Source organism: Nomascus leucogenys, chromosome 2, assembly GCF_006542625.1.
Source record: "Nomascus leucogenys isolate Asia chromosome 2, Asia_NLE_v1, whole genome shotgun sequence".
Taxonomy (NCBI): domain Eukaryota; kingdom Metazoa; phylum Chordata; class Mammalia; order Primates; family Hylobatidae; genus Nomascus; species Nomascus leucogenys.
In genome coordinates this window covers 44,722,839-44,749,515 of record NC_044382.1, presented here as the reverse complement: position 1 = coordinate 44,749,515, position 26,677 = coordinate 44,722,839, and the positions used below count along the sequence as shown (strand labels likewise).

Sequence of the window (26,677 nt, the reverse complement as noted above, 5' to 3'; positions counted from 1 at the left end):
GCTGGACATGGTGGCGCACACCTGTAGCCCCAGCTACTCAGGAGGCTGAAGGAGGAGAATTGCTTGAACCCAGGAGGCAGAGGTTGCCGTGAGCTGATACCACACCACTGCACTCCAGCCTAGGCAACAGAGCGAGACTCTGTCTTAAAAAAAATTTTTTTAAAGAAATATAAATTGGTCCAATCACCTTAGAAAATTGTATGACGTTAGCTATTCAAGCTGGACATATACATCCAGCAATTCCACTCAAGTATATACCCACCAGAGATGCAAATACCCCTGCAAACAAGAAAAGACATGTGTAAGAATATTCCTAACAATATCACCCATAATCGTATGAAACTAGAAACAACTCAAATGTCCATCAAATATGGGTTAGATAAGCACAGTGAGTATATTTTTATAATAGAATACAATGTAGCTATGAAAATGAATGAACTGATGCTACACAATCAACTACCATGATGAAACTCACAATCTAATGTTGAGTGAAAACAGCCAGCACAAACATGTATAATGCATGCAGTGTGATGCAATTTATCTAAAATTCCAAAACCTACTAAATGATGGTTTTACATATATATGCTTAGATAGTAAATCTAAAAAGCAAAGTGAAAAAATAATTGCCATAAAGACCAAAATGATAACTCCTTGTGGGGGAGACTGAAGGTAACAATTAGCAAGTGAGGATTGGGAGTGTTGGCAAAATTCTATTTCTCTAGCTGAGCAGTGGCTAAACAGTGTTTACTTTATAATAATTTGTTAAGCTGTACATTTGTTTGATGTATTTTTCTGTAGTGTGCTATGTCATAACATAATAAAAGAAAGTTTAAAAGGAAAAAAAGGAGAATACACACAAATGTTGAGGGCCTAAGGGTAGAGAACCTTTGAATAATTTCTTTTTCTTACCTTCTGCAACTGTTTCATTTTCTAGAGTAATGGGGAATTAGTGATAGAGAGCAGGGAGTATGGAAACACACCGTGCCTTAATTCAAATCCCAGCTCTCTCATCAGCTCCGTGACCTTGGGCAACTTGCTTAAACTTTCCATGCTCCTGGCTCCTTATCTGTAAAATGAGGATAATAATAGTAACTGCCTTATTGGGTTGGTTGCACACACAGAAATGGCAAATACTCAATCTGTAGTAAGCCCTGTGTTAGCTGTTATCAGAATGTCTAAATTACCTTTATAAGGAAAAAGAAGTAAAATGCAGTTTTCAGCCTATAGCATTCATCACACTTCACTATGATTCTTTTTCTTCTCTACCTGACAGTGGGCACCACAAGGGCAGAGACAGCATTTGCCTTGAACCACTCTGTCATCCCAGCACGCAGCACAGGGCCTGAGTAGAAGGAGTCCAGGTGTTTTGCTTTTAATGCAGTGCCATGGTCATAGTAGAGTGTGGACCCCTGAGAGTGACCCTCCACAGCCCAAGCCCTGCCTCCATCCATGCTCCCTGAGGAGAGGCTCAGGCATACATACCATGTAGCCTAAAAGTAGCCACCTCTCTGGGGTCCTCGGTCCCCTTGCCTCTCTGCTGTCTATTTTTGGGAACAGTCCAGGGAATGATGGGAAGGACCCTTGGCCTCTTTATTGGGAAAGGATGAGGCTGGAGAACAGGGAATGGGGTTGAGAGGCTCCAAAGGAGACCCACCTATTCTCTAATAGGACCATACATGCCTGGATGGTTCAGGAGAAACCCAGCTCTGACCAGCTGTGTGCCTCAAGGTAGTCCCAAGGGGACTAGGAAAGGCAGCCTCAGGACTGTGGGCTATCCCTCCTTGGTGGACTCAAGGCTCAAGCTGGCTCTTCTGTGGTCAGTGACATGGTGAAAACTCCTTCCTATGCACAAAGTCCTTCCACAAAAATCAATCCGTTTACTCTTCCTAACAGACTAGCGAGATAATCAATCACTCATTTTATAAGGTAGGAGACTGCAACAGGCACAGCAAGCTCAGACTATGGTCATCCAGCCCTGACCTCAACCCATACCCTCTTTCCCTCCATTCCTCCCTAGGTCTGTCTTCCTAGAAGACCAGGTAGGTGCCACATGGGCCAGGATGACCTTAGTCCCAGCAAGGTGCAGGACATTGGTGTTAGCCCTCAAGACCCTTGACCCTTCCTCATTTCCAAGGAACAGTCAGGAAAAATGGCCTGGGGAGGACACTCAGCCTAGGAGTTAGGCCCAGAGAGGGATTCCAACCCAGGCCTGTATGATTTCATGGCCTATCCTAGCTCTTGCAGGGCCCACTGCAAAGCATGGCCTCCTCAGGTGGGAGTGCTGTCCGATCCACATGCCAAGGGGAGAGAAGCACAAAGGGCCCTGTGAGAAGAAAGGCATCCAGGAAGTCAAGGATCCCCAGAACATGGCATCTCTGGGTTTCCCAGCAGAGAAATGAGGCAGTTTTGACGTTGTGAGAGAAAGCAGCATAGGGTTTCAGAGCGGAAGTATTAGGATAGGTGGAGAAAGGCTTCCTAAGCAAGGAGTAGGGGTTTTTTAATCTAGAGCCTCATTAGATTAAAAAACCCCTCGGCCAGATGCAGTGGCTCATGCCTGTAATCCCAGCACTTTGGGAGGCTGAGGCGGGCAGATCGTCTGAGGTCGGGAGTTTGAGACCAGCCTGAGCAACATGGAAAAACCCCATCTCTACTAAAAATACAAAATTAGCCAGGCATTGTGGTGCATGCCTATAATCTCAGCTACTCGGGAGGCTGAGGCAGAGGAATTACTTGAACCAGGGAAGCGGAGGTTGTGGTGAGCCGAGATCGTGCCACTGCATTCCAGCCTGGGCAGAAAGAGCTAAACTCCATCTCAAAAAAAAAATAAATAAATCCCTCATGGGATAGGCACTGCATTAAAAGCAAAACACCTGGATTCCTTTTACTCAGGCCCTGTGCTGCGTGCTGGGATGACAGGGTGGTTCAAGCCAGACGCCGTTTCTGCCCCTGTGGTGCCCACTGGTACCAGCTAGTACAGATGGGTCTGGGACTCTTTAGGATGGAGCTAGAAGAGAGGTGGGCTTAGACCTCATGGGGTAGAAGCTGCTGCTTACTGGTCCAAAATCAGGCTCCCCTGAGCCACTTAAACAGCCTAGACAGCATGCCATTACCACAGACAGCTACTGAGATGTGAGTCAGAAACAGCTCCAGCTCTGAGCTCCAGTGGTGCAATTGGTTAGCGTGTGGTACTTACACAGAAATAGCCCTGGCTCCATTTCCAGAATCTGTCCCAGCAACTTCCGCTCCTAACGTCAAAATGAAAACAGAATCCAGCTAATTGAAGAGAACTACCCCATATATCCTGGCTCAAGCTGTGCTGGGTCAGGCCAGACTGACAACCTCAGGACAGCCTTCTTTTATGTTCCCTTGGAAGACATTTGGTCCTCAAAAGACTTTTAACCTTTTGAACTTCAGCTGGGAAGGATGAACTGCTTCACGCTGAATCCAGAAGGGAGGCAAACTGTTGCACCAGCAAACCAGGCTTAAAGAAGGCCGAAGGGCAAAGCCAGCCCTGCTCACCCCACCCCCCACACAGGGTGGGGGAGAACCGGAACATCGGCAGCAGGGCCGGCAGTGACGTCCTTCACCTTCAACAGGCAGCACCTGCTCTGATCAGAACCTGGGATTTGGAGGAAGGGGTGATATCTCGTACAAGCTAGTGTGGGCTTTAGCTTCCCGTAGAATTGTGGATGTGCACATAAGGACTGACACGCTGTACTCAGCTCTGATCCCGCACATGCATCTGTGTACCCAGGACGTTAGTAGTATTGGACTCTATGCAGACTATGTGATCTTGTGCAGAGCCTGAGTTGTCTTGGTTTTCTCCTCATCTAATTTCTCAAATACTTCATTGAATAACAATTTAAAGGGGCCTAGCAGGTGCCAGGTAGAGTAATGAGCTTGGGGCTGGAGAGGAATAAGAGCCAGTTCCTGTTCTCAAGCAACTCACTCAGTGGGGCAAACTACACACATTCCACAAGAGCTTGCACTCACCCTCAGGAGATCACGTTTAAAATCAAGAAAGCCCAGTCAAGGTATGTGGTATGGTTTAGACCTGTGCCCTGCCCAAACTTCATGTCGAACTGATGTCCCCAGTGTTGGAGTTGGGGCCTGGTGGGAGATGACTGGATCATGGGGGTGGTTTTCTCATGGTTTAACACCATCTCCCTTGGTGCTGTTCTCATGATAGTGAGTTCTCATGAGATCTGGTGATTTAAAAGTGTATAGTAAAGCCAGGCACAGTGGCTCATGCCTGTAATCCCAACACTTTGGGAGGCCGAGGCGGGTGGATCACTGGAGGTCAGGAGTTCAAGACCAGCCTGGCCAACATGGTAAAACCCCATCTCTACTAAAAAAAAATAAAATACAAAATACAAATATTAGCTGGGAGTGGTGGCAGGTGCCTGTAGTCCCAGCTACTCAGGAGGATGAGTCAGGAGAATCACTTGAACTCAGGAGGTGGAGGTTGCAATGAGCCAAGACTGCACCACTGCACTACAGCCTTGGTGACAGAGCGAGACTCTGTCTCAAAAAAAAAACAACAAAAAACTGTGTAGTACATTCCCCCTTACTCTCTCTTGCTCCTGTTCCTGTCAGGTGAGACAACTGCTCCCCTTTCGTCTTTCACAATGATGGTAAGCTTCCTGAAACCTCCCCAGAAGCTGAGCAGATGCCAGCATCATGCTCCCTCCACAGCCTGCAAAACTGTGAGCCAATTAAACTTCTTTTCTTTATAAATTATCCAGTCTCGGGTATTTCTATAGCAATGTGAGAACAGACTAATACAGCATGCCTGCCTGCCTGCCCAAATTCTAAATGTCTGTTTCTGTCTGCCTCACAAGTTCCAACACATTCCTTTTCAGCTAAGACACAGAAATGGGAGCTAAAAGGTAATCTATTATACCATTAGTACCAAAATCGGGTGCAGAGCTTCTGGTCTGTCCAGAAAGTGAGTCTAGGAGAAAGGAGCAGATAACACCACACAGGAGGAGGTGGCATGAGGTTGTGAGGCTCGACCGTGGCCCCTGGGTGCCTAGTCCCTAGCACTAGCACCTAGTGCTCAAGTGCCTCTGTGAGACTCCAGCAGCAATTTTTTTTTTTTTTTTAGAAGGAGTCTCGCTCTTTCACCCAGGCTGCAGTGCAGTGGCGTGATCTCGGCTCACTGCAGGCTCTGCCCCCCGGGGTTCACGCCATTCTCCTGCCTCAGCCTCCCACGTAGCTGGGACTACAGGCACCTGCCACCTCGCCTGGCTAATTTTTTGTATTTTTAGTAGAGACGGGGTTTCACCGTATTAGCCAGGATGGTCTCAATCTCCTGTCCTCGCAATCTGCCCGCCTCGGCCTCCCAAAGTGCTGGGATTACAGGCGTGAGCCACCGCGCCCGGCCTCCAGCGGCATTTTTAATCAATGTATGATCTGATGCTCCAAAAGTCTGCGGCTACTTAATTGCAGCACTGTGACCTAGGTGGCTGGACCACCAGGAAGTACCCAAGAATCCCCAATCCACTAAGGGGGATGAGCCTCCACACTTGGGGAGCCTTCCATCCCAGATAGGGACCCCAGGATGCTAGAAAGAGCACACTGATTTAGCCACTTTGCTTTCCTTTGCCATCCTACTTTGCTACAGTTTTCAATAAACTTCAGTACCTAGCAGGAAGTTGGACCCAAAGAAGAATTTAGAAATGTAAGTGGAATTCATAGAGGCAGAGTTGCACTGCTGAGAGGGACACCTGCAAGTGAGTCAGGTTAAATTGCTCCCAGACATACGCTACTCCCCATCACCACCTAAATGTCATCACTGAAATGAAACACACTTGTGAAATCATAGATTTATATCTTTGCCATTTATTTTTTAAAATCTTATTCAAAATATTAAATAATAGTTTCAGATATGAAAAAAATTACTGCAATAAAACGGTTCAGGGGTATTTCCATTGTGCTTCCCTTCCCTATTAGGAAAGTACACTGTCCGCCCAAGAGACAGGATGGACGGCCTTCTTCCAGCTCTACATAAAGCGCAAGCCCACTGGCTCACCCGGGTCCTGCTTAACATATATTAGGGCTATGTTTTCTAGAAAGCTGTAGTGACACTCGTAAGTCAACCATGGTTCAAATCACATATTTACATATTGATCAATTCTTTATGATAGAAAGACAGACATAAATGAATCCCATAGTAAATACTTTCCAGTTGCCACAAAAAACAAAAACCAAGAAAACAAGTGTGGGGGAAAAAAGGTCCTTGTACACAAATATCCTTTATGTATACAAACAACTTCATTCAGGTATAATTTTAATTTGAAAGACCTAGATACAGTATTATTTAAGTGATAATGGCCCCTAAGATTTATTCAAATTTATTGTAAAATAATAAACGAAGTAAACGAATCTGATATAATTTTAAACTCTGCTCATTGCTTGAAACCTTGGAGAAACCCATGCTACAATCAATTGCTAACTAAAAGCAACTGTACATGTATTTAACATTTTACTAGTTTCTGCTTCTAAATTTAATATAGTAATTCCAACCAAAAAAATAGTATCTCTGTAACATTTTATCTATGTCCACTGCAAGCTGCAGAGTCTCTGTTGCCAAGATTTCTTGACACATTTAATGTTTTACCTAAAATTGTGGTCAGATTGAGCAATATCATTATCCTAAATTATGTTTAAATTATCTAAAAATATCCAAAGCAGTTTTCTTGAAAGAAAAAAAAATATTACTCAAATCCAAAGCATTATCACACATATCCTTGTACATTACAGTTTGGGAACAAAAAAAAAAATATGTGGATAAAAAATAGTATTTGAATGGCAGAGAATGAATGTGAGTCAGCAGTAACAGATATGTCAGAATTTAGTTACAAGTTTGGGATCTTTTAAAAGTAGCATCACTAATACTTCCAGAAGAAGCATAATAAATCTAAAACAATAAAAACTAACAGTGTAAATATAAGGTAATGTTTAACTCACATTTTGGACACCCGATTAAACTCAGCTCTAAAAGTACAGATAAAAAATTATATACTCATTTGTGACATTTAATTTCCAAAGCACCAAGGCAAAAGAGAGACTCACCTCTCATTTAAGTACCAATTGCCTATGGCAAACATCTGCACTATATCATATAAAAAGTCAAGCAAATAAAATTACATAAGTAAATTCAAATCACAGTGCTTTAAAAAATATAATCATTGGTAATCTTCAAAGAAGGCATTGCCTCATTAACATTCTGATCTAGGCGATGGTATTCCACTGTTTTGGAACAAAGGCCATCACGCCATTTCCTGCTTTGAACCAGAAGAAAAATCTGGAAAACAAAAGTCATTAAATAGGCAAAAGAGAAAACAGAGAATATGGTAAACATTTGTATAACAAGTAAAATATCTTTCTTCTAGGTTTCTAAATATAAAACACAAAATATCAACAATAAAAAAAGCTATTTTAGGCCGAGGCAGGCAGATCACTTGAGCCCAGGAGTCCGAGACCAGCCTGGGCAACATGGTGAAACACCATCTCTACAAAAAATATAAAATTAGCCAGGCATGGAGGCGCTTGCCTGTAGTCCCAGCTACTCAGGAGGCTAAGGTGGAGGATCACTTGAGCTCAGGAGGCAGAGATCACAGTACACCACAACACTCCAGCCTGGGTGACAAAGCAAGACCCTGTCTCAAAAAAAAAAAAAAAAAAAAAAAAAAGCTATTTTGCTTTCCATCTTGTAAACAAGGCTAAACAGTGCTTCTCAAATTTCAGTATATATAGGAATGTTTGTTAAAGACTCAGATTCCTAGGCTCTATCTTCAGAGACCGAGTTAGTACTTGAGGTGGGGCCCAGGAACCTACTTGTTTAACAAGTCCCTTAGATGTTCATAATAGAGATGGCCAAACACTAAACAGTGGGATATAATATCAGCAGCACTCAAGGTTCTGTCTACCCATAAACACTTACAAAGCTAGCAGTATATCACTAAATACAAATAACCAGAACAGTTGTTGGTTTGCTTTTTTTTGAACTGTTATTAGAGTCACTGATTCTCAAAGCAGGAAGACATTTTGAAATTATCAGGTCCAGTTTCACTATTTGTCAGATAAGGAAATCAAGGCCCCGAAGGGGAAGGTGGTTTTCAGGGTTACAAAGCAAGTTACAATAAAGTCAAGAACTGAGACTTCCTGACCAGTAAGTATTAAAAAGGAACTGTGTGTTTGATTTCCCTTTAAGTATTTTAAAAGACTTAACTATTCAGCTTTGGGACTGTACAGTGCCAACATGTACCCTCACACTAAATGTGATGTATCCTGTCCTATAGATGTCTCTTGTGCCTCATGTAATCCGGCAAACTGGTACCAGCACAGAAATGTTCATCACAATATTATTTCTGAACCAAAAATTGTAAACGATGAATCCATTATGTTTTTAGCCAGGCACAGTGGCTCACACCTATAATCCCAATTACTTGGGAGGCTGAGGTGGAAGGATTACTTGAGGCCAGGAGTTCACCAGCATGGACAACATAGCAAGATCCTGTCTCAAAAAAAAATAATGTTTTTAAAGACTATTAAGGATATGGAAAATGCTCATGATTGGTCAGGACACAAAACTCTATGAGATAGGCTGGGTGCGGTGGCTCACGCCTGTAATCCCAGCATTTTGGGAGGCTGAAGTGAGTGGATCACTTGAGGCCAGGAGTTTGAGACCAGCCTGGCCAACATGGCAAAACCCTGTCTCTACTAAAAATACAAAAATTAGCCAGGCGTGGTGGCCTGTGCCTGTAGTCCCAGTTACTCAAGAGGCTGAGGCATGAAAATTGCTTGAACCTGGGAGGTAGGTGGAGGTTGCAGTGAGCCGAGATCGCACCACTGCTCTCCAGCCTGGGAGACAAAGTGAGACTCTATCTCAAAAAACAAAAAAAAAAACAAAAAAACTCTGTGAGATAAAATTCATTAAAAATCATAACATACACCTATATATATAAATTATGTGCACATTTATAGACCAGAAATACACCAAAATGTTAATGCTGAGAAGTAGTTTAAAATTTCTTTTCTCAACTCTTCTGTTTTCTGAACTCCCTAAAATAAACGTGTAACACTTTATAACCAGAAAAAAAATCAAAAGATTAAGTTCAATGTTAATAAATTAAAAGACAAATATTAAATTAACACTTTCTCCACAAGTATTCCTACTGAAGTAATGATGCCAAATTAAGACATAAACTCTTAAAAAAAAATCACTGGGCTTTGGTATTACTCATTAAGAAATAGGACTATTTCTTTTTTTAGAAGTACGTTACATTCGGGCATTCTGTCTGCAGTGTGTTAAAATACGCAATAGATTTACATGCTGATTAGACATCTCAATATTTTACTATGAATTTAAACTTCACCGAAAAAAAGGAAAGAGGGCTGGGCATGGTGGCCCATGTCTGTAATCCCAACACTTTGGGAGGCTGAGGCGGGAGGACTGCTGGAGCCTGGGAGTTCAAGACCAGCCTGGGCAACATAGCAAGACCTCGTCTCTACAAATAATAATAATTTTTAAAATTTTAATTTAATAATTTTTAAAATTTTAATTTAATAATTTTTAAAAATTAGCCGAGTGTGGTAGTGTGCATCTGTATTCCCACCTACTCGAGAGGCTGAGGGAAGAGAATCACTTAAGCCTAGGAGGTTGAGGCTCCAGTGAGCTGTGATTGTGCCACTGTACTCCAGCCTGGGTGACAGAGTGAAAACCCACTACACTTTTTTTTGCAAAAAAAAAAAAGAACCACGAATCATCAAAAGCATTATGACTGAAATAATAAAGGGCTAAAAAAATCCCAAACCTACCTTCCTTTTGTTGTGATATGTAATGTAAACAACAGCAATGCAAAAAGCAAAAATAATAAGATGAAAAAAGAAATGGCTGTCTTCCTCTTCTATATTTGAGGACGGCATCTTAAAAGATTTCACTGACTGTTCAATTTCCATGTAACCCCTGTTTTCTTCCAAGGTGTCATCAGACTCGTCGTCGTCCCTGGGGCCCGTGGTCCAGTCATAGTCTGGCTCTCCATAATCGCCATTGTCCAGAGTGTCTTTGGCTGTGGATGGAGAACTGTTCAGCATGAGAAGATCCTCCTCCTCTATACTAGGATCTTCATTGTTATCAGCTTCCTCTGGAGACAGAGGAGTAGGCGAGGGATGAGGGGCCACAGATGCTCCTCCACTTTTCTCGGTACTCGTCGTGGGAGGGAGGGTGGTGCTGATTTGGGAAATAGAAGGTTTGGTTTGGTTTTCATGTGCTAAAGCATTCACATTTGGGGTAGAAATATGTGAGCTGAGTACGGTTGGGCTCGGTGAATCAGTCCGTGATACAACTGAAACAAACAAAGCATATCAAACTGAAATCTCCAACTTTATCTCCACCAAGCTAAAAGCATATTTACCCAAATTTTACACTAAGCATTCCTCTCTGCTACATTCCTATAACTTTCTCGAAAACTAGTTATTAAGTCTCAATAGCCAGCAATCAGTTACATTTCTTCTTAGTCAGTCATTCTTCAGATAATAACTGCTTTGCTAGATACTAACAACTTAAGCAGCATAAAAGACCTACTGCATTATACAGCCTGCCACCAAAAGAAAAGAAAAAGGTCTGACTTTAGGTCATAATGACAAAGTTCACATACAGCCCTCACCCATCCCCTCTGTTTTCATTTCATAAAGGGTGTGGATTTCAGTTACCTTTTCCAGACTCTACCTGATTCCTAGAACAGAACAAAAAGTGGCTGATTCTCACTCAAGTAGGTCCCAAAAAAGATATGGAGTTTGGACCTAAATACTTTCAACACAACATAACAAATCCAGGGGAAGCTATAAGCGTGCTGTAGACAGTAATTCTAAGTGATACTTGAACTAGAGGACTCCCTCTCCTAAATTAAAAAAAAAAGAAGGATCCTTACAAAGAAGAAAAAACTTCTAAAGGAGAAGCATCCGAAACGGGAACCTGAGAGCTAAGTGACAACTAGACTATTTTGAAGATGGGGGAAGGCATCTGTTTCCCTGTGCTGCTACCTACTCAGCATAGTTTACTAAAGGTAAAATTCTTTACATAAGAATTCTTATTATTCTTTTACCAAGAAGAATGAATAGAGGAAGATTCAACAGAGGAATCCCTGCTGAAATTTAACCGTCTCTAATTTATAATCTAATGTAGTATCTGTTGAAGAACTTCAAGGACCTCTACCACACTAAAAAACAAACAAAAAAAAAAACCTGTCATGTGAGATCTAAACATATTCAGACAATATTTTAAAGTCTATCCCATTAAAGTAAAATATTTTATAGGGGTAAGATTAAACCAAGTCATTCTAGTGCTTTCACAAACATGTGCATTCACACAAGTTAACAATCTAACAGACAACCCTTTCTTCATGTGAATTCACTCTGGTTTGTGTACCACAGTTGACATCCATTTTGTGTAGGAAAAAAGAAACAGCTGGTGTCAATTAGAATGAACAGAGGATCTCAGAAAAATAATGTAGTAAGTTAGTAAAAAAAAAAAAAAAAGGCCAGACCCAGTGGGTCACGCCTATAATCCTAGCACTTTCGGAGGCCGAGGCGGGCGGATCACGAGGTCATGAAATCAAGACCACGGTGAAACCCCATCTCTACTAAAACTACAAAAAATTAGCCGGGTGTGGTGGCGGGCGCCTGTAGTCCCAGCTACTCGGAGAGGCTGAGGCCGGAGAATGGCGTGAACCCGGGAGGCGGAGCTTGCAGTGAGCTGCGATTGCGCCACTGCACTCCAGCCTGGGTGACAGAGCGAGACTCCGTCTCAAAAAAAAATAAATAAATAAAAATAAAAAATAAAAATTATTATTTTCTGATACATTAAATTTTCCTCCCAAAGTACAAAAAACATGTTTTAAAATAAAATTGAAAATTGAAATAAGTGGGAGCCAACTAACTAAACTTAACTTTTAAAAGAACAGTTTTTCTATGGGTGAGTACCTTTAAAGGACACAAGCTGATAGGGTGGGAATAATTATAAAGAAATTTCCACCACGCAGTATAGAATTCACAGTCATCTGCAAATCCCTTCTTTCACCCTTCGCTTTCTTATTACTGAAACCTGACTCTCCCTTAAGGACATTTTCCTTTCAGCTCGTTTAAGTAATAGCTGTTTTTTCTCCCACATCCTTGAACCACTGAGTCTGGAGGAGGCACAGTTCTCCTCATTGCCCTTTTCTGACCATTCTCCCGTTCTTCTCCCTAAAGGCCTCTAGCTTTGATTCTCTTATCTTAAGCTATAATGCACTAACTTACTTTCATCCACCATCCAAAGTCATGCCCCCTAATTCTTAATGATCTTTAGCTCCTGGCTCTAGAGTTCACTCAATCTAAGACAAGTACTCCTGCCTTGATTTCAAAATCTTTGACCTCCTCTCTTCTCATGAGCTAGCCCTCCTCTTTACCTCAGCCACTCACTCCCAAAGTCATTATTTATTATCACAATTCTTCCATAATCTCAATTTCATGCATTCTATTTGCTGGCAAGACCTCCTATCCTTCCAGTTCATTCCCTGGTATTCTCAATCCATCAACACCTACAACCCTCTAGTCCTTTTCATTCCCTTACGGTCACCATCAAAACTTGCCCAATACACTCTCTTCTCTCTTTATCCAGATTCAATTCTGTGTCAGCTATTATAATTGCTTTATAATCACTCTCTTACATCCATCTTCAATTCCCTTCCCCCTTGTCCACTTTGACCCATTCACTTGGTGAGACTACACTCATCCCTAGTTATTAATAAATCAAGCTCTCTGACTACTCACATCTGCACTCAGCAGCTGAACATGGCTGGAAAAAATATACAACCATGCCACTGTTTTCATTTCATTTTAAATTCAATGCCAAAGATTCAAGTGTATGTTTAAAGCTGTTGGCAATTAAAATTGTTGGCAATTATATTTTCCTAGTCCATTTACCCTTCTACTCTCTTAGGACACCAATCACATTTTCCTCTACCCACAAACTTCAAATGTCTTCTCTGTTATCCTCATTTTCAACTGATGACATCACTTCCTAACTTTTCTGAGAAAAATTAAAAGAACTTCCAAGAACTACCAGAATTCTAGACTCATAAATCCAACCACCTACTTGACATCTCCTCTTAGATGTCTGACATTCACATTAATATGTTCAAAATGAATTCTGGCTGGCTTTCAGGAAGACAAACACACTCTTCCCTACTTCTTCCACTAATAACAACTAAAAGCTCTGGATATTATGTATAAAATAACACAAGAACACTCTGAAAGGTGGAAAGAACTGGGTAGAACAGTTAGAGACCTCCGGATATGTGAAATAACATGGTGGTGACTTCCTTAGGTTTTTCTTTTTACCTCATATATCCCAGGCTAAAGACAAAAAATAAAAATGGCAGACTTCAGCTCTAACATATCCATAGTGCAGTAAATGTAAATGACCTAAATACATCATTAAAAAACAGAGATTGGCAGACTCAACTACATGATGTCCATAGAAAGCTCATTTTATTTTATTTTATTTGAGACAGGGTCTCGCTTTGTCACTCAGGCTGGAGTGCTGCACAAACACATTCATAGCAGCTTTATTCATAATAGCCCAAAACTGGAAACAAGCAGGCACCCTTCAACAGATAAATAAAGTGTAGTCTACCTATACCATAGAATATTAGTCAGCAATTTAAAGGAACAAACGACCAGGACCGGTGGCTCACACCTGTAATCCGGGCACTATGGGAGGCTGAGGCGGGTGGATCACAAGGTCAGGAGTTCGAGACCAGCCTGACCAAAATGGCGAAACCCTGTCTCTACCAAAAATACAAAAATTAGCCAGGTGTGGTGGTGTGCACCTATAATCCCAGCTACTCTGGAGGCTGAGACAGGAGAAATGCTTGAACCCGGGAGGCGGAGGTTGCAGTGAACCGAGATCATGCCATTGCACTCCAGCCTGGAGTGCAAGACTTTGTCTCGAAAAAATAAAAGTTAAAATTTAAACAGGAACAAACTATTGACACATGCAACAACCTAGGTGAATCTTCAGAGAATTATGCTAAGTGAAAAAAGTCAATCCCAAAAGTTATATACTGTATGATTCCATTTATGTAAGATTCTCAAAATTACCAACTTATACAAATGGATAATTTGTGGTTGCCAGGAGTTCAGGAGGGGTGAGGTAGGAGGGAAGTGGGGTGGCTTTATAAGGGCAATATGAGATATCCTTGTGGTGATGGTAATGTCCCGTATTTTCACTGTACCAATGTTAATATCCTGGTCGTGATATTGCACTATTGTTTTGAAAGACGTTACTATTAGGAAAACTGGGTAGGGGATATGCAGGATCTCTATAGTATTTCTTACAACTGCAAGTGAATCTATAATTATCTCAAAATAAAAAGTTTAAATAAATTCCTATGCCCCACTCAAAAAACAAAAAAACTTGTTCTACCTAGTCTCCATCTCAGTTAATGGCAACTACATCTTTCTAGTTACTAAAACTAAAAACCTTGGAGCTGTCATTGTTTTAACATCCCACATCCAATCTGTTATTCTGACATATGCAGCATTTGAGAGCTTTTCACCCTCCACTGCTCCTGCCTGGTCCAAGTAACCATTATCTCACATGGATTATTACAATAGCTTCCTAATTCATCTGCCTGCTTCTACCCTAACTTCTACTGTCTATACTCAACACAGCAGCCAGAGTCATTCTGTAAAAACTTACATCAAATGTTACTCCTCTATTTAAGACCCTCCAGGGCCATCCATTTCTCACAAAAGTGAAAGTTTTTATAATAGCCTTCAAGATCCTACATGATCTGGCCCCCATTACCTCACTCTCATTATCTTACTAATCTCCCTAACAGCTGTATCCCCATTACCTACTTAATAGATAGCAGGCACTCAATAAATATCTATTGAATATGCTCTCGATTCAACTCTCACCACAAATCCCACACCACATCCCACATAGCATCTATGCACCTACTGCACTCCCTCAAGAGCCCATCCCGTGGTTCTCAGCAAAACGCCACTCATTCTTCTAAGGATACCCCCAATATCACCCTATTCATTGTTTAACTCCAATACCTAGCACCAAGTAGGAGCAGAATATGTATTAGTCAAACAGTAAAATCTTGGAAGTAATACACAAATACAGCACAAGAAAAAACAAATAATTGATCTGAAACATGTAATACAAAGGCTATCAACTTACTCAAACTGCTCTCCTTCAAATCAGAGAAGTTGATTAAGTCAGATATGAAGAGTATTCAGAACAAAGGTACAACTCTGACTTTACGGATTTAACTGTTGACCTTCTATGAGTATATAAATAAGACTTCTAAATCTTCCCTTTCCTAATTGATATTACCTCTCTAGTTGAAGCTTAACATTTTAAAAATAAAGCTTGGGCCAGACACGGTGGCTCACGCCTGTAACCCTAGCACTTTGGGAGGCTAAGGCAGGCAGATCGCTTAAGCACAGGAATTCAAGACCAGCCTGGCCAACATGGCAAAACCCATCTCTACAAAAAATACAAAAATTAGCTGAGCACGGTGGCAGGCACCTGTGGTCCCAGCTATTCAGGGGGCTGAAGTGGGAGGACTGCTTGAGCCCAGGAGGCGGAGGTTGTAATGGGCCAAATTTGTGCTACTGCACTCCAGCCCGGGCGACAGAGCAAAACCCTGTCTCAAACAAACAAACAAAAAAGGCCGGGCACGGTGGCTCAGGCCTGTAATCCCAGCACTTTGGGAGGCCAAGGTGGGCGGATCACGAGGTCAGGAGATTGAGACCATCCTGGCTAACACGGTGAAACCCCGTCTCTACTAAAAATACAAAAACTAGCCGGGTGTGGTGCGCGCCTGTAGTCCCAGCATGCTCGGGAGGCTGAGGCAGAAGAATCACTTGAAACCAGGAGGCGGAGGTTGCAATGAGCAGAGAGCGCACCACTGCACTCCAGCCTGGCGACAGACTCAAAAAAAAAAAAAAAAAAAACTTTATAAATTTAATTCTCCCCTCCTACTGGTCCCTTTTTAAAAACTGCCCTAAAATAAAACTATATCAGCATTTCTTAAACTTAAGAATGCAGAGGACCCCGAGAACTCATTCACACACTGGTTTGAGAAACAATGCCTTAAAAATGAAATGCATTATACATTAAGTTTAGGTGATCATTTGGGGACAATATAATGCAAATATAGAGAAGCAGGCATTTCTGAAATGGCATGACCAAGAATTAGTCACCCAGTGATCCAAACTGCTTATGTTAATTTTTTTAGACTTGATCAAACAAAAACATAAAACAAAAATTCTTACACACTGACAAGCATATAACCAAGCATTGATAGTTTTTAAAACCTAATATGGAACAAATTTAAATAAATCTAATGTGGTAACCTTCTAACTTTTGTAAACTCACTTGAAATTTGGAACTCAACACATTCTAGACTAATTTTCTTATTACAGGAGTGACTACTTTTAAATTATAAGGTATGCTAACAAAAAATACTTATATCCCAAGCTACACTGTAGTGCAATGGGGCTGCTCGCCTATTAAAGACACGTTATGTTCATTTTCATTTAGGTTCTTTTCAGGACAGAATAATCTGAATTTATGACATTTTAAACTGGTGTATGTAAAGACTTAATTTAAAAGATAAAGATTCTCTAAAATGTCTCAGTATAGTTAGAACAATATTTATAGGGAACTAACAAATAAAAGCAGAGACTAAAGGACACAACACTCCACATTCTGCTTCACTGCTTGCCCAATTTTCAACCATCTCTTAGGGGAAAAAAAGCTGTTTCTGAAACTACAGTTGCCAGATATATATCCCTTAAGCATTCCAGCAGGAAATATAAATGTTTGTGTTTTATTTTTTTTAGATGATTAAGTGGCCAAAACAATTAAGCTACTTAAGTACTTTAGGAACGGGTATATCTGCATCAACCAGGGAAATCCTCATTACATTTCACTAATGATGAAAGGGCCTTAGGAAATGGACAGCAGTCCTTCCTCAGAGACTGCAAAGACTTCTGGGAGGGCGTCCAGTTAGCAACACTGAAATGTTGCTGAGGAAACATAAGTATGTACCCACAGTACTGTCGCAGAGCAATGTAGGGCTGTACAGGCCCTGTTGGCAAGAAGGAAAACACTATACCAGGTCACACTGTTTTGCAGCTGAAAATTCAAATTTAGGGAGAAACGCAGGATTGTGTCTTGGCCTGAAAGAAAAATGGGACTACTAAACAAAATACTGTTTAATCCTTACTAGTTTTGTTTTTTTTTTTTTTTTTTTTTTTTTTTTTTTGAGACGGAGTCTCGCTGTGTCGCCCAGGCTGGAGTGCAGTGGCACAATCTCGGCTCACTGCAAGCTCCGCCTCCCGGGTTCACGCCATTCTCCTGCCTCAGCCTCTCCGAGTAGCTGGGACTACAGGCGCCCGCCACCACGCCCGGCTAATTTTTTGTATTTTTTAGTAGAGACGGGGTTTCACCGTGGTCTCGATCTCCTGACCTCGTGATCCGCCCGCCTCGGCCTCCCAAAGTGCTGGGATTACAAGCGTGAGCCACCGCGCCCGGCCTCCTTACAAGTTCTTAATAGTGGATTTTTCCCACCAAGTATCAGGCACTGGTTTACAGATTTCCTAATTTCTCAATAAAAGCCTTCAATCTCTTGATTTCACCATGCAACATTTGCAAGAAATGAAATCTTTTATCAATCGAATCCTACAGATCCATTAAAATGAGGCAGGGTTATCCTGGTTAACTCGGAACACAGGGAAGAGGAATCATGATCTCCCTTGTCTCCAAACTCCTCTCTGCCTCCCAAGCCTTCAGCGGCTCAACGCCCCAGTATTCTGAATCTTTATCAAACACCAGAACCTCCCAGGCTTCAAATATGCACCAGAACCAAGACAACTCTTTCCCTTTCACTTTCCCTCTCGGAAATATTCCATTGGCTCAGTCCAGTCACTGGATTACTGCCCCTGCCCGCCTCGGTCTTTACCACTGACCTCTCCCATTCTGGAAAACCCGCACATTTCCTTGGTCCTGCAAGATTCCTGAGTCCCCCAAACTCAGGACCCTTTCCAGACACCACACCCCCAGCCCCGGCCACCTCCTCAGCCCCTGTCGCCACCCTCTCTTCTAGATCCTCCTAACTTTCCGATCCAAGAAATTTTGGAGACCCCACCACCGCCATTCCTTGTGGCAGCCCATTCTTCAACGATCTCTAGGCGCCAACACCACTCCTCCCTCCCCGCCCATCTACACACCCTGCTCCCTGCTCCCTGGGTTCCTGCATCTCTCAGGGACCCCACTTCTCAGGCCCCTTGGAGACCCTACCACCTTGGACCCCTTCAGACACCATACCCTCCGTCCTCAGGCCCGCGGAGACCCTGCCCCAACCAGACACCGCCGTCTGCTCCTGACACTTGGAATCGCCCATTCCCTGGCCCGGCCTGTCTCCTGCCCTGCGCCCGAGCCCTCCTAGCCTTCCTAAGCCCGCACTGCCGCCGCGCCCCCTTTACCACTGGATAGAGCGGCGGACACAAGCAGGAGCGCCAAGACCAGCGGCCGCGCCAACCCCACAAGGGCTTGGATGGCCGACCCGGGCAGCAGTTTCGCTTGTGCTGGCCCCCTCATCCTCTTCAGGGCGGCAGCGGCCATAACGGACTCGGCTGGGAGCCTGCGCTGTTGCTAGGCTCTACGCCATGAGGTCAGACGCCGCGGCCTTCGGCACTTACGTCCCAGCGTGGTGACGTCGAAGCCTGGAGACGTGCTCTGGAAACCGGAATAAGAAGGAAGGACTGCAGGGAGGAGGGAGTTGCAGCAAGGCGAAAGTGGGGACTGCCACATACTTGGCTGCGGGTTAAAGGTAGGGTGTGACGTGCTGAAGAGGGCCAAAGCGAGCCCCTCCCTGCCGCCTGCATGATTGGGTACTATACAGCCAAAAAAAGCGTTTTTAGCCATTTTAAAAAGGAAGATCCAGCTGTAGAATAGACTGATCACGAAAGCGAAGTAACTGCTCTTTTCTCTCTCAAAGGCGAAAGAAACACAAATGTTAAGTAGTCCTATTTGGGTGATGGGATTCTAAGTAATTTTTAAAAATCTTTCCCGACAGTCATTTATTTTTTTCAACAAAGATTTAGCACCTCTCCCTGTTTAAGATACAGCAGTGAACAAAAAGAACCCCCCCCCCCCCGCCTTGGCAGTTTATTTTCTTGTGAGGACGACTATGGTGTGAAATACACACTATACAAGATGATAAAGATATTATGGACCGGCCCTAGTGCAGTGGCTCCCAGCACTTTGGGAGGCCGAGGAGGGCGGATCACCTGAGGTCAGGAGTTCGAGACCAGCCTGGCCAATATGGAGAAACCCCATCTCTACTAAAAATACAAAAATTAGCCAGGCGTGGTGGCGCGTGCCTGTAATCGCAGCTACTCGGGAGGCTGAGGTAGGAGAATCGCTGTAACCCGGGAGGTGGAGGCTGCAGGGAGCCGAGATGCCACTGCACTCTAGCCTAAGCCACGGACTCCGTCTCAAAAAAAAAAAAAAAAATGAAAAGAAGGTAGCTAGGAAGTAGAGGTGAGGGGCTGCCATTGAAAATAACTTCCAGATTTCCTAAAATAAGCTTCTCTTTTTAAATTTTGTTACTTCAAATCCCCAGTATCTAAAAATGCAAACTTACAAACTTCCAAGTTCACCTAGGGCCCTGGCGCCATACTTTGCTCTGTGTGTACGTTCTGTGAATGTCTCCGTAATAAACAGATACAGACTTCAATTCATAAAAGTTTCATTTGATCAATTTCAGGAAAATCAATGTGACGTTAAGCAAGACATTTATTGTGCCCACAGCTTCACCATTTTCGTCTCTATGATTCCCTGCGAAGATTGCTGTTATCCCCCAGAGACACAGCTGAGCTGTCTCTCTAAAGGGCCTGTGTTCTACTCCTGAATCTGGTTTCCCCTAAGCTTTATCTCACCCTGGTGACAGCTCAGAAACACACAAACTCTGTGTTAAGAAAACTAAGAAGTCATTCATCTGCACATTTCCCGAAATCCCCCAGAAGCCCATATTAGACTGAATGGTGTCCTTATTGCAAACTCTCCACCTTAGCCAAGGTGCAAAGTCCTCCCAGTCCCCCAGGAGCTTCCCTTCTCTGAGCTGTACTTAAGTTTTCTGTAAAACCACTCAGTTCAACAAATGAGCTTCTCAATCTTAGTTTCTGCTTGTTGACTTTAAAGTTCATCTATAATAAACACACTGCAGTCCTCTTCCCTGACTCATTGTCCACTTTGTCCATTTGTGTCCTCATACCAGATTGTCTCAATTCTCTTAACTGGTGAGATATTATGAACTCAAAGCATTTTGCACAATGATATTCCAACATGCTGCATGCAACAGGCAGACAATAAGTAACTAGTGAGGGAAATATTCCCTCATACTCAAGAGAACCCTTTATACATTTTTAAATATTTTAGGGCCAGGCATGGTGGTTTATGCCTGTAATCCCAAGTACTCGGGAGACTGAGATGGGAGGATCACGGGAGCCCAGGAGTTCAAGGTTGCAGTGAGCTATGATGACAGTGCACTTCAGCCTGGGTGACAGAGTAAGACTCTGTCTCTAAAAGTAAAATACCTTAATACTGTACCTGACATCTGACTAGATGTAGCCAGCAACCACTATGTGCCATACTCTCTGGATAAATTCTATGAACATTCACTTAGAAATAGCTGCAAGTCCCTGAAGACAGTATGACAAATACTGAGACCCACAGTTTTTGGGTGATCAGTTGCATAAAATGCTAAAAATAGATGGTTCCTGTTTTGAATGTCACTTTCAAACATAGAAAAGAAAAAGGAATTCTGCTGAAAAATCATGAATGGAAAAAAATGTTCATATTTGTTGAAGCTGGATCATGCATAGAGTTTATTACTATTTGTGTTTCCACAATAGGCTGGACGTGGTGGCTCACACCTGTAATCCCAGCACTTTGGGAGGCCGAGGTGAGCAGATCACTTGAGGTCAGGAGTTTGAGACCAGCCTGACCAACATGGAGAAGCCCCGTCTCTACTTAAAATACAAAATTAGCCAGGTGTGGTGGCACATGTCTGTAATCCTAGCTACTTGGGAGGCTGAGGCAGGAGAATCGCTTGAACCCAGGAGGCGGAGCTTGCAGTGAGCAGACATTGCGCACCATTGCATTCCAGCCTGGGCAACAAGAATGAAACTCCACCTCAAAAAAAAACCCACAATCAAGTTATTAAAAACATATAAATATATGGGAGAATTCCAAAATCACCCCTTCCCATGACCCATATGGAGGGACCTACAAATATGAAAGGATATTACCAGTGATTAGGTCACTTTACCTGGCAGTTAACTTGAAGAAAGGGAGCTTACCCTCGGTGGGCCTAACCTAATCAGGTGAGTCCTTAAAAGGGTTGGGGCTCTTCCTGGAGGAGACTGGAAGTGTGAGAGGGATTTCACATGAGGGAGTTTTTCTGTTTCTGGCTTTGGCGATGGAGGGGACCACATGGCAAGGAATGCTGGCATCCTCTGAGCAGAGAGTGGCTCAGCCAACAAAGAAATAGGGACCTCTATCCTACAACTGAAAATAACTGAATTCCACCACAACCCTGAAAGCCTGGAAGAGGACGCCAAGCCCCCAGATAAAATGAGAAGACAGCCCAGTCGCCACCCTAATTCCAGCATTGTGAGAAGCTAAGCAGAGCCCAGGCAGGCATGCACACCTGCCTCGCTTTGACCTGCAGAACTGTGAAATAAATGAGTGTTGTTTAAAGCTGCTAAATTTATGGTAATCTGTTGTACAGTGAGTGAAAACGAGTAACATATAATACATACACAGAGCATGAAGACAGAAAACAAATCTAAACAAATGCCCTGTTTATTTATATTTTATTAATAAAGACAACAGGAGGATGAGGTTTCAATATTTTATTCAAGTTTTTTTTAAGTGTTGTTAATTACAGCATTTGAAGGGGAGGATCTAATTCCAACAAAATGGAAGACTCTAAAATGTACCCATTAAACTGCTAAAAAACAAATTGAGTGGTGAGAATACAACAGAAGTCCAATTTAGATTCTGAGTGTTGTCACCATGTGATTACAATCACACAGACACTTCCAAGCTTATAGCTGGAGCTCCTGGAAGCTATTTCATACTCTGGTGCAAGGGCAAAAAAAAAAACACAACACAAGAAGGAGTAAGTCCTGAATTATTGGCTTCATCACATCCACCTTCTCCACCCCAAAATGGCACAAAAGAAACAGTGACCACACCCTGCAGACCTTTTGGTGTAAAAGAGATGATGATGAACTGGGGTGGGAACAGGTCATGAAGATCTGTCTAAAAAAGTCCCATTCAGGTGAGTTTGTACACACCATCAAGCAGCGAGCCTCTCATGAATTAGGGTTAGGAAACCAAGGTTCGATTCTCAGGAAATCACAATTTCATTCATTTACTCAATATGAATTTACAAAGTGCCTACATATTATCAGCTTCCACTTGCAGCCATTTCTAGATAAAAAAGAAACCTGGCATCTCAAAGGGGCCACCAAGTTCTCCCCGAGTCTACCACTGAAAGGACCTTTTTTGGAAATGGGTTTCTTCTGTACCTCTGGAAGGGTAACATCTTAAAGCTGAATCAACTTTAACCTGGAGGGCTAACATATTTAGCAATACTTGCATCCCAGACATACAACATTAAAAGATACACTAAATTCTGAAGGTAGCTATGCTGCAAAATATTTTAAAATTAAACAATTGTACAGTATTCATTTATGCTTGAAATTCCAGTCCTAGACCAAGCTTGTGGCCACCAGCATTGACGTTCTTGCCATCCAGAAGAGCTGACAGTGTCAGTTTGATACCTGCAGGGAGAAAAATGAGGGATAGGAAAGGAGGAGGAATGGTGGAAAGAAATGACAAGAAAGATTAACAGCAAATTCAGAACCTGTTCCAGGTATTATCAGCAGGGTCCAAACTACATGGCCCTTCAATCCTTGTTACTTAGCACCATCTGACCCAACAGGTATCCTACAGTGGGCTTATAAAACAACTATAATTATCCCACCGCCAAGACAGCCTACCCAAATCTACTTCTGGAACCCCACTTTCCTTTTTCCTCTCACTGTTCCCCTGGTACAATTATTCTCTAGCACTGGTAGCATGCAGTAAGCTGCTTTGGCAATCATCCCTTTAAATGAAACCTCAATCCTGAATCCAACCTAAGGTCTTACATGTTCATGTTCATAGTGTACACACACGTGTAGTGTGCATGTACATCCACAGATGCACACAACAAACTGACATTCCCTGGAATAACCTGATTCAGGGAGTAGCTGGTAATCTTAGATTTCCAGGGTTCAAAGGTGGTTACACGCTAGAACTATAATGCACCGTGGACTGGCCTGGCCAGCTGTGCAGAGGAAACCTGCAAACCACTTTTCCTATTTGTCTTTTTACAGTGGGGCTGATTTATAAGTTAGTTTTGAGAATCTGCCAGAAATAAGTATCAAGCATTATGTACACACTGGAAAAAAGGATGGAAGAAAATAGCTAAGCATATGTTGGCCTCAGCCTTTTTCCTCCTGCTTGCTACATCTCATATTCTCCAAATGTTTTATAATGACCCCATACTCCTTTATAAACATTTAATTATACTTTACATATATCCACTTATATATGCCCACTGTATTATATAAACATTTTATAAGCAATGACATAAATCAGCAAACCAGCACCACAATTTTTTTAAGATAAAGAACCGATTTCACACACAAGCAACACATACCTGGCTTTAGAGTCTGAGTGTATCCTAAACCTATCAGGCTGGAGTTGTTCACTTTAGCCTAATCAAGGAAATGACAAAACAGAGAAAACATTAAGTATAATACTTTGCACTTCCATCTCCAAAATTAGAGCTTTTTAGTCAACCAACCTTGGACTTTAGAATCAAAATTTTTTATGACCATCTTGTTCATGAGATTCATTAAATTCAATATAAAATACATCAATTTTAGGTGCATACTTTCCTGTTCAAATGGTGTGCTGAGATCTGACACCCCTCATAAGAACAAAGCAGAGAAGGAAGGCCTCTTAGGGGCCAGTGTCCTTTTGCTCATATAAATAATGAGGCTCCTTTTCTCTTGTTTTTAAGTGCTTGCTGTTAAGGGAGCCAAATTCGGTTCTAGTTTAGGAGACTTAAAAAGGGCTGTCCATAAATTACACAAACCAGTACAGACACCATTCTGCAACATGAGATTCCCTCATTTCACCCCAAAGAGATACAGCCTCCAGTGCCCTGTGACAACAGAAATGAGCCCAGTAGGATTTACTGCAAAAACTGTGAAGTAGTTCGAGGGCCTGTGAGCAATGCCAGAGACTCTGTAAGATGCCAACTGACTACTGATTTCTTAATATGCTATGCAGGAGCTGAAAAGGAGAATGAAAAGTGAGGCGGGGGGGATTATCAATTAGAACCCTAGATTTCAGAGTGCCCCTTTTAACAGTCCGCATTATAGAACAGGAACTGGTATTAACGGAAGAAGCTCAACAGTAAGCCAGTCTGGCTCAAATCCAGTTCCCAGCACTTTCCTGCTGTATACCTTTAAGCAAGTTACTCACCTCTCTAAGCTTCTAGTTCCTCATTTATAAAAACAGAGATGACTGGCCGGGCGCCATGGCTCATGCCTGTAATTCCAGCATTTTGGGAGGCCGAGGCAGGCAGATCACCTGAGGTCAGGAGTTCAAGACCAGCCTGACCAACATGGTGAAACCCCGTCTATACTAAAAATACAAAAATTAGCCAGGTGTGGTGGTGGGCGCCTGTGGTCCCAGCTACATGGGAGGGCGAGGCAGGAGAATCACTTGAACCTGGGGGATGGAGGTTGCGCAGTGAGCTGAGATTGTGCCACTGCACTCCAGCCTGGGCAACAGAGGGAGACTCCGTCTCAAAAAAAAAATTTAAAAAAAAAACAGAGATGGTTGGCCAGGCATGGTGGCTCATGCCTATAATCCCAACATTTGGGAGGTTGAGGTGGGAGGACAGCTTGAGCCCAGGAGTTTGAGACCAGCCCAGGCAACAGAGCGAGTCATTGTCTCTACCAAAAACTTTTTTTTTTAATTAGCCAGGCATGGTGGTGTGCCTATAGTCCCAGCTACTTGGGAGGCTGACGTGGCAGGATTACTTGAGCACAGGAGGATGAGGCTGCAGTGAGCTGTAATTACACCACTGCATCCAACCTGAGCAACTAAGCAAGACCTTGTTTCAAAAAACAAAAAATAAAAAAAACCCAGAGATGATTAAAAAAACAAAGCACCTATTTCAAATGGGATTAAACACAGTAATCTACATAAAAGGCTCTGCACAGTGCCTGGTACCCATAAGAAGTATTAGTAGTATGATCACTGTACTCATTTGGAACTCTTTTCAAAGTGAGAACATCTCTCATTTTGTTTTTGTTTTTTGAGACGGAGTCTTTTTTTTTTTTTTTTGAGATACAGTCTCACTCTGTCACCCAGGCTAGAGTGCAGTGACACGATCTCAGCTCACTGCAACCTCTGCCTCCCCGGTTCAAGCAATTCTCCTGCCTCAGCCTCCCGAGTAGCTGGGATTACAGGCACACGCCACCACGCCTGGCTAATTTTTGTATTTTTAGTAGAGACAGGGTTTCACCATGTTGGCGAGGCTGGTTTCAGACTCCTGACCTCAAGTGATCTGCCTGCCTTGGCCTCCCAAGTGCAGGGATTACAGGCATGAGCCACGGCACCCAGCAGCATCTCTCACTTTGAGTAAGTTGAAGCACAGCACTCCAGCAAACCTGAAGGATTCCAACATAAAGAGCAGATGGGCCTGCCTGTGAGATGCGTGATTCCACAGATACCCACCGAGAAGCAGGCGTCAGGGTCAATCTGATACTTGGCTGCTATTCCGAAACGTGTGTTACTGTTTCCTGCTGTCCAGGCAAGATTGACAGCGGTCTCCAACTTCTTGTTCACTTTCTGGTAAATGGAGCCACCAAACTCTGTCCCGTCATTCCTGCAAACAAGCACAGCACAGATGCTGAGCTTCCCAGCGAGGTGAGCTGCAGCCCAGACAGATCCACCCAAGTCTCCCAGAAGACAGGGATGCCAGAAATGGACTGAACCAATACTGGTATTAAGAGAAGTCAGAAGTTCACCAAATTTCACAAAACAGGTACTAAATTACAGGAAGTCTGATAAGTATAGAACAGGCACCTGGCCAGGCACAGTGGCTCACACCTGTAATCCCAGCACTTTGGGAGGCCGAGATGGGCAGATCACTTGAGGTCAGGGGTTTGAGACCAGCCTGGCCAACATGGTGAAACCTTGTTTCTACTAAAAATACAAAAATTGGCCGGGCTGGTGCCACATGCCTGTAATCCCAGCTACTCAAGAGGCTGAGGCAGGAGAATCACTTGAACCTGGGAGGCAGAGGTTGCAGTGAGCCAAGATCGCGCCACTGCACTCCAGCCTGGGTGACAGAGCAAGACATTGTCTCAAACAAAAAAACAAAAAGCCAGGGGAGAGGGGGTACGTGGTGACTCACGCCTGTAATCCTAGCATTTTGGGAGGCCGAGGCAGGAGGACTGCTTGAGC

At 43.0% G+C, this 26,677-nt stretch overlaps 2 protein-coding genes across 6 annotated transcripts in view; both read right to left on the bottom strand.

Annotated features, from left to right (window-relative positions):
• Nucleotides 1-5,821: 5,821 nt before the first annotated feature.
• Nucleotides 5,822-18,890, bottom strand: C2H5orf15 (chromosome 2 C5orf15 homolog). Its single transcript, XM_003266374.4, has 3 exons — nucleotides 18,556-18,890; nucleotides 9,826-10,352; nucleotides 5,822-7,309 (listed from the first exon to the last, which is right to left on the bottom strand). Exons 1-3 carry the CDS (start codon nucleotides 18,692-18,694, stop codon nucleotides 7,178-7,180), a joined length of 798 nt encoding a protein of 265 aa, XP_003266422.1. The 5' UTR covers nucleotides 18,695-18,890; the 3' UTR covers nucleotides 5,822-7,177.
• Nucleotides 18,891-21,975: 3,085 nt separating this feature from the next.
• The window catches only part of VDAC1 (voltage dependent anion channel 1), a 139,129-nt gene continuing 134,427 nt past the window's right edge, over nucleotides 21,976-26,677 (bottom strand). For all 5 annotated transcript variants that reach the window (XM_030829186.1, XM_030829148.1, XM_030829169.1 and 2 more), the window contains 3 exons: nucleotides 25,946-26,096; nucleotides 23,850-23,907; nucleotides 21,976-22,926 (listed from right to left, as the gene is read on the bottom strand). In XM_030829186.1, the coding sequence (XP_030685046.1) occupies nucleotides 22,835-22,926; nucleotides 23,850-23,907; nucleotides 25,946-26,096 (301 nt within the window). In that variant the 3' untranslated portion in view covers nucleotides 21,976-22,834. The remainder of the gene's footprint in view (nucleotides 22,927-23,849; nucleotides 23,908-25,945; nucleotides 26,097-26,677) is intronic.